We start from the raw sequence: 8,145 nt of genomic DNA on the forward strand, positions 1-8,145 counted from the left end.
CTGTGGGTGTGGGTTCTTGCAGTTCCCCAAGGCTGCCTGCGAGCTGATGATTACTGGTTTTATGATAGGGGGTGCCTTTAGTCATCTTCCCTACTCGTCATGAAGGTGGGATGCTCGCACGCCCAGCCTCAGGTTTTGTTTGCCTTCACAGAGGGGGTTAAGGTGCTTCCCAATGCTATTGTGCAATCAGTTGGAGTCAGCGGTGGCAAGTTACTCATCAAGTTGAAAGATGGCCGGAAGGTAAGGAGGGGAAGATGGGCTGCCAGACCTTCCAGCTCTCCCCTCCCCTTTCCTCATTCTTACTCCTTCATTTGATAACAGTAGATAGTTTTCGTGGCAGCCACCGTTAACATTGTCATAATTTTCTGAATGAACTATTCCCTCCATTAAAATAAGAATGATGAGAGCCAGAGTAGACACCTGTGAACCACTTTCCCCCTCCCATCTGTATCACAGATTTTTGAGACCTTACAAGGGTGGCAGATTTCTGTTCCGACAATGTGGGGTAGATTTGTGTTGGAGGAAGTTTATAAAGTAGACCTTTAAATCTGTTTACCAGAGTTATGTAAGTTAATCAGTGAGTTGGGTTTTTTTTTCGTTTTTTGTTTTTTGTTTGTTTTTTTTTTTTGTAAAGCTCCACTTCTTAGTAAAATAAAGTACAGTTGCTATGTCCATAGACATACATGGAAACTGTGGTAACTGGCTGAATTATTTCTTTTTTTTTTTTTAAGATTTTATTTATTTGACAGAGAAAGACACAGCGAGAGAGGGAACACAAGCAGGGAGAGTGGGAGAGGGAGAAGCAGGCTTCCTGCCGAGCAGGGAGCCCGATGCAGGACTCGATCCCAGGACCCTGAGATCATGACCCAAGCCGCAGGCAGACGTTTCACGACTGAGCCACTCAGGCGCCCCTGGCTGAATTATTTCTTTTTTTTCCTCAGGTAGAAACTGACCACATAGTGGCAGCTGTGGGCCTGGAGCCCAATGTTGAGTTGGCCAAGACGGGTGGACTAGAGATAGACTCTGATTTTGGTGGCTTCCGGGTAAATGCAGAGCTCCAAGCCCGCTCCAACATCTGGGTGGTAAGTGTGCGACAGCACGAGTGGGCATGGTTCCTTGTCCCCAGCCCGTGAGCGAGTCTGCCTGGCAGTGTGCAAAAGCTCGTCAGCACCTTGCCCAGATAGAGTCAGAATGTTTGGAGGCTGAGGGTGAAGAACAGAAACTTCATTACTTGATTTACAAGATCAGGTATGGCTGCATGCCACAAGCTAGTGGAAAAGGAAATGAACAGTGTGTGCACCTACTGAAATAGAGTTCTTCCCGTTCTGTGGTTGGCAGCTGCCATCGGCATTGCCCTGATGGGCATGTTCCCAGCTTTCAGATGGATCTGCCGTTCCCTTTGCCCGAAAGTGAGCCCAGGGAATGGAGGATGAGGCAGTTTTATAACATTCCCTGGAAGGGAAAATTACTCTGTTTTCGTTATCCTTGAGCACTATTTTTAGCTGTTTTAAAAAATGTTATGACACAAACAAGACTATAGTATGTAGGAACCATGAGGTAATTTCCCCATTGTTAGATCATTACAAGTGTATTGTGTTTGATTATGGACTCTGCAACTAAGAAGGGTGTTTTTCCCTTAAAGCTTTTTTTTTTAAAGATAAAGTGTACTGCATTTTTTTTAAAGATTTATTTATTTATTTTAGAGCGAGCATGAGCAGGGGGAGGGGCAGAGGGAGAGAGAGAGTCCCAAGCAGAGTCCCCGCTGCTGAGTGCAGAGCCCGACTCAGGGCTCGATCCCAGGACCCAGAGATCATGACCTGAGCTGAAATCACGCATTGGACGCTTAACTGACTGAGCCACCCAGGTGCGCCTAGAGTGTACTGGATTTTTAAAAACTTGTTATAAAAGCAATATGTAGGGGCACCTGGGTGGCTCAGTCAGCTGGGCATCAGACTGTTGATTTTGGCTCATGTCATGATCTTGGGGTTGTGAGATCAAGCCCCACATGGGGCTCCATGCTCAGTGGGGAGTGTGCTTGGGATTCTCACTCTCCCTCTCCTTCTGCCCCTCCCCACCTCTCTAAAATAAATAAATCTTTTAAAAAGCAATATGCACTCAATATGGAAGACAGACAAGAATGAGAAAGGGGGACGGATAAAAAGAGAAAGGGGGGAAATCACCTACAGCAACCACCGATATTTTGGTGTATTTCCTTCCCTTCATTTTCTTCTGCATAGGTTTTTTTCCCGTTGTTGTAGATGGTCATGGTGAGTGTACTACAATAAACATTTGTGTTCTTCTCTTTTTTACTTACCATTCTAATGTATTTTCCACATTGCTTCAGATTCTAAAGACTGTGTAATAGTCCACCAAGTGGATTTCGTAGTTTATTTCACCACTGCTCACATGTTAGATTTTTAGGTTGCCTTGGGGGAGTCTGAATAGCCACAAAGGGTTAGAGCACTCACGTGCCACATCCTTAGTGAGGTTGGCCTTGTTCACCTCCAGCCGGAGGCTCTCTCTGCTTGAAACATTGAGCTCACTTACTCTGTACCTGTCACATGGCACCCTGCTGGTTTGCATTGCATTCTAGTGAGGAATGATGCTGCATCTTCCTCAGGTAGGTTATATGCTCTTTGTGGGCAAAGTGGGGGGTCAGGTTTGTCACGGCCACCCAGACAGTATAATGCTTTGTACAGAAATAAGTTTTCCATAAATATTTGGTGAATGAACGAATAGATACTGAATGACCAAAAGAAAGTCTTATCTTGGGGTGCCTGGGTGGCTCAGTCAGTTGAGCATCTGCCTTCCACTCGGGTCATGATCCCAGGGTCCTGGGATCGAGTCCCACTTCGGGCTCCCTCGTGGGAGAGTCTGCTTCTCCCTCTGCCTCTCTCTCTGTCTCTCATGAATAAATGAATAAAATCTTTAAAAAAAAAAAAGAAAGAAAATCCTATCTTGGAAAAGATTTCTAGGTGAGAGGCGGTCTCGTACCTAAAAACTGGTTTCCATGCATAGGAAAGAATATTCTGCAAATCACAGTTATTAAATATTCGGTCTCTGCTAAGGGCAGAATGAGAGAGGAAATAGGTGTGAGCTGCAGCATAGAAGATTTAGGTTCGCTTTGTGGAAGCATAGAAATAGTTTTTTTGTTTTGGGGGGTTAGCATAGAATAGTTTTTTAAAAATGGAATCTCAACTTTTTTTAGTAAGTGTAGGTGCGATTCTGGCCCATACATGGAAAACACTAATTAGTTAATGGCACAAGGGTTTTTTTGAGCCCTCAAAATGTGTGTTCTGTCTTTGTTTTTGTTTTATCATGTGCTCATATAATGTACTTGTTTCCAAAGGCAGGAGATGCTGCATGCTTCTACGATATAAAGTTGGGGAGGAGGCGGGTAGAGCACCATGATCACGCTGTTGTGAGTGGAAGATTGGCCGGAGAAAATATGACTGGAGCTGCTAAGCCATACTGGCATCAGTCAATGTTCTGGTAATAGTTTTGTACCTTGCGGACTCAACTGGTTAGAACACAGAATTAATGCAACCAGAGTTACAGTTTGGTTTCCATGTGGGCCAATTAGCTTCATACAGAGGGGAGAAAAATTTCATCTTGTTTCCATGCATTCTACACCCAAGCAGCCTTCTGGTAAAAGGCCCCACCTGGCATAAGTTAGACTAGGTGAATGCGTGGAGATGGCATCAGCACTTCTGGTAAAATAGCTCAGAGTTAGAGCTACAGTAGGCGGTACAAACGTGTACTCTTAGCTAGAGATAGCAGTATGTTTTCATTTGTTCTTCGGTGCTAACCCTCATGAGCCCAACGTACTGACAGAAAGGCAGCCCAGGGGCGCCCGGCTGGCTCAGTCGGTGAAACATGCAACCCTTGATCTCGGGGTCGTGAGTTTGAGCCCCATGTTGGGTGTAGGGATTACTTTAAGAAAAAAAAAAAAGCAGCCCACTCATATGTAACCCTTAAGATCAGCAGTTCAAAGTCAGGCATCTATAGACAGTTCTCTGAATAGCAAAAAGTTAGCAAGGGACATTCCTGAGTACTGGGATTGGCCTTATTTGGCACACTCTCCTCTTATTGCTTTGAAAGATGGGATACATAAAAAACTTCAAGGTTTCAGAAGCCTCTAAGCAGTTTCTATTGGGGAAATTCTCAGCTGGTGAGAATACATTTCAGGACAATCACACACAGTTTTGTGAGCGGGCAGCAGAAACATAACAGCTGGGTTTCGGGGTCAACACCTGTAAGATAATGTGGTTAGGAACAAAAGAGTCCATAGGTAGATAATCATCAGTTAGGTCTCAGGACCAGTATCCGAGAAGTCACTGTAGACCATTCCCTGAAGACACCAGTCCAGTGAGCTTCTATGGTCAAGAAATGACCACACGGGAATAAAAAGCAGAGCATAAGGAATTTAGTCCATGATACTCAAATAGCATAAGGGGACAGATGGTAGCTATGCTTGTGGTGAGCACAGCACAGTGTGTCAACTCATCAAATCACTAAGTTGTACACCTGAAATGAATGTAACACGGTGCGTCAACTATCCTCAAATTTTACTTACTTAATCACTTACTTAATTAAATGATGGCAAAAGGTAGAGCACCAGAAACAAAACCATGAGTAGTAGCCTCACGTGATTACAAAACCATCGTGTGTCGGTGCCACAAATACTCTTTGAAGTTCCTGGCGTAGTAAAAACAGTGTGATAACGATAGGAAAAGTTTCCAAGAAGAACAATTAAAATAAAATGATCAAGTGGATAGAGGCATTCCAGCCTTGAACAAATGAAGGCTCAGAGGAGATACCATCCATTGATGAAGCCATAAAGGATCTCAGATTCTGAATTCTGTAAATATGGAGCACCCTTTACAGCGCCAGCAGGGCACTTTTAGGTTGAGTTAAAGGAACGTAGTGAATAGTAAAGTTGATGAACCCATCACTCCCCAAGGGATAAAAGCATGGATAAATTTCAGAAAGTGTAGATCAGTGTATGGATATGTGATATGTATAATGGCTTCTTAAGGAAAATAAAAGCTGCTTTGGGATAACAGTGCTTTCTCACGATTGTCCCCAGATGCCCTGGCAAGCAGACCGATCAGTTTGGCATTTTCCCTTGTTGTACATACCAGGTTCTTTGGTTGGCACGAATCAAAGTGTGGTGTCTTAGAAAAAATAAAAAAATATACCACCGTGTCATTCTTTGCAGTCCCCTTGACAGAACACCCTCTTCTCTCTCCTTCCTTAGGAGTGATTTGGGCCCCGATGTTGGCTATGAAGCTATTGGTCTTGTGGACAGTAGTTTGCCCACAGTCGGTGTGTTTGCAAAAGCAACTGCACAAGACAACCCAAAATCTGCCACAGAGCAGTCCGGTAAGGAAGCCCAACTACTTCTCTGAGACGAGTGTTGAGAAGCAGTGGTCCAGATTCTCCTGAACAAGGGGTTTCTGTATTGGCCAGAGGGAACTGTCAGTGAAAGCCTTTCTTCATGTTGTGCTTTAAAATAAACCCGACTTTAAAATAAACCCAACCCGAAGTCCTTACTCTTTCGTGGGCTGAGAGCTGGCAAAATCAGGTATCCTGGTCAGAGCGTAGACTCAGATGTGGTGGGTGTTCGTCCTATCCTCTGGGCAGCGACTGGCTCGGCGACGCTGGTTTAGTTTGCCTCTAGGGACTGGGAAGCCCTGCGCACTGAAGAAAACCTGAACTTTTAAGATTTTTGTTTTTTATTATCATTATTATTAGCCTCCTACTAATCCCAAGAACCTTAGTGTAGGACCTGCAATCCTCCACAGACCCTGGGCCCTGAAGAACTGGGCCGAGTAATTCTTGAGCTGCCTATAATTCCATTTGTCACATCTTACTGCCAGGTTTTCTTTAGACGGGAGGCACCTCTCACGGAATGAACTTCTCTCCCACACACGACTCTTTCATTAACTCTTAGACCTGTTCTCTCTCCCTTCCATGACCCTAGCTGAAGTTATTTAACCTCCATGTCCTCTTGTCAGAAGCATTTCAAGAACAGGTTGCTCTTTAAAGGAGAGAACAAGACATTACATGGACATGTAGGTCCTTTTCCTGTGTAATCCAAGTGGGTAACATACACCCGCTCCTTCATCCAGCCCTCTCTGGAGAAGTGGATCCAGGAGAGGGCCCCGGGGACTTAGAAACTCCAGAGCGCTACTCTGTACCCTGGGCAGTATTGTTCGGAGCCTGACCATTCTCAGAGGACAGCATGCCCCCTCCCCAGGAGGAACCCCCTCCACTGTGGTTTGTCCATATGGAAGTGCCCTCTCCTGCTTTGGCCAGAGGGCCTCTCTAGCAGCACTGTCCAATGGACCTTTCTGCTCCAGTGGCAGTGTTCTGTTTCTGCTCTGTCCACTACAGTAGCCCCTAGCTGCATGTGCCTATTTAGCACTTGAAATGTGGCTAGTGCAAATGAGGAACTGAATTTTACATTTGATTTAATTTTGGTTAAAATTGATTAAATTTTCATTACTTTTTAATGATGGAACTCAAATTGCTGTTTGTGGCTAGTGGCTACTGTACTGGACTGTGCAGCTCTCGAATGTTTCTCAGAGGACAAGAGCAAGTCTTCTGCAGTTTGAAGAAATCCAGATACCAGGAAAGAATCTATAGCATACATTTAAAATGAAATGGTAAGGGAGGGAAGTTCTGGGTCAGACTGACGCAGTGCCCCGGAGACGGCAAGGAAGAGCTTTTGTCGGCTTTGCCAGTGGAGAGGAGCTGGAGACGGCCAGTGTTTACTAAGGGGGCATAAAAACAAATCCTCTAGGAGCAGGTTGAAGCAGGTGTCAGAAGATACTTGCCTTCTAGAATTTCCTAAGTTCATAACTGACTCTGTTTTGTTTTTATTTTGTTTGTTCTGGGGGTTGGCCACAGGGACTGGTATCCGCTCAGAGAGTGAGACAGAGTCTGAGGCCTCAGAAATCGCTGTTCCTCCCAGCAGTCCTGTAGTCCCCCAGGTCCCTGCCCAAGGGGAGGACTACGGCAAAGGCGTCATCTTCTACCTCAGGGACAAAGTGGTGGTGGGGATCGTGCTGTGGAACATCTTCAACCGAATGCCAATAGCAAGGAAGGTGGGTACCTGTCAGCGCTCCTCGAGGAAGATGGGAAAATGCACCCCGGACTTCATCGGGTGCCCTGCTGTGCCTTGTCCACCTGGGTCAGACTGTGCCTGAGCGGAACAAAGGTGTAGCCTTGGCTCAGGAGCGTTTCTTTTTCACTCAGGACTTGGCTGGGTGGCCGGGGAGTTGGCACACACTCATTTGGGGTTAACAGAAGGCTGTTCCCACAGCTCCCTCCCAGGGCGATGTGGGGACTGGCCCAGGCCTCCCCATTGTGCAGGCCGGCCCGGCGCACACGAAGCGAGTCGGTGACCCATTGTTCCTCTCTCCCTCAGATCATTAAGGACGGTGAGCAACACGAAGATCTCAATGAAGTAGCCAAACTATTCAACATTCATGAGGACTGAAGCCCCCCAGTGGAACAGGCAAACACTTTGCTGTCCCTGACAGCAGCTTGGATGAGTAAAGGAGCATTTTTTATTCAGCAGACTTCCTCTGCATATGAGTGTGAATGGTAAAGTCCTTTGTGAATATTTCAATCATGTAGGCAGATTCTTAATGTTCACATCACTAAATAAAACCTGATTCTTCTAAATTAACTTCTGTTCTCTTTGAAAGGGAACGGGTGGGCGAAGGGAGGAAAGTTGTGCATATCAGTGAGCAAGCACACTGGAGCTCCTACCAAGTGCGTGATTTGTTTCGGCCTTGTATTCCCTGCTCCACACTCTCAACTGCTTTCAGTTCCTGAATGTCTCTCTGGCCCCATCCACTGTTAAATGAGCGAACATAGAAACACACGGAACAGATTCTGCTTTACCCGGAACAATTCCTGTTGTCCTGCTCAGAACTGGCTTGGACCTGCGAGGGGCCAGAAAGGTCACTTACTGCAAAAGAAGCAAGGGTTCAGAGACTTGGTGCTTCATGGCTAAACCTGAGACTGACTCCTTGAGGGATTGTGATCTCTCAACTCCCATCTCAACTCCATGCACTGTCCCTCAAACTAGAAATCTCTCCCCTCGCCCCTTTGACCTAAAATAGGCTTATA

General features: G+C 45.8%; 1 protein-coding gene across 2 annotated transcripts in view; it reads left to right on the plus strand.

Annotated features, from left to right (window-relative positions):
* Positions 1 to 7,699, plus strand: part of AIFM1 (apoptosis inducing factor mitochondria associated 1) — a 33,401-nt gene extending 25,702 nt beyond the window's left edge. The window contains exons 11-16 of one of the 2 annotated variants that reach the window (XM_032428324.1): positions 152 to 240; positions 942 to 1,082; positions 3,350 to 3,492; positions 5,261 to 5,385; positions 6,916 to 7,112; positions 7,436 to 7,699. In XM_032428324.1, coding sequence (XP_032284215.1) covers positions 152 to 240; positions 942 to 1,082; positions 3,350 to 3,492; positions 5,261 to 5,385; positions 6,916 to 7,112; positions 7,436 to 7,507 — 767 coding nt within the window. In that variant the 3' untranslated portion in view covers positions 7,508 to 7,699. The remainder of the gene's footprint in view (positions 1 to 151; positions 241 to 941; positions 1,083 to 3,349; positions 3,493 to 5,260; positions 5,386 to 6,915; positions 7,113 to 7,435) is intronic. The other variant, XM_032428322.1, reaches the window with a different exon arrangement.
* Positions 7,700 to 8,145: the final 446 nt, after the last annotated feature.

This window comes from Phoca vitulina, unplaced genomic scaffold (assembly GCF_004348235.1).
Source record: "Phoca vitulina isolate PV1807 unplaced genomic scaffold, GSC_HSeal_1.0 scaffold39, whole genome shotgun sequence".
Taxonomy (NCBI): domain Eukaryota; kingdom Metazoa; phylum Chordata; class Mammalia; order Carnivora; family Phocidae; genus Phoca; species Phoca vitulina.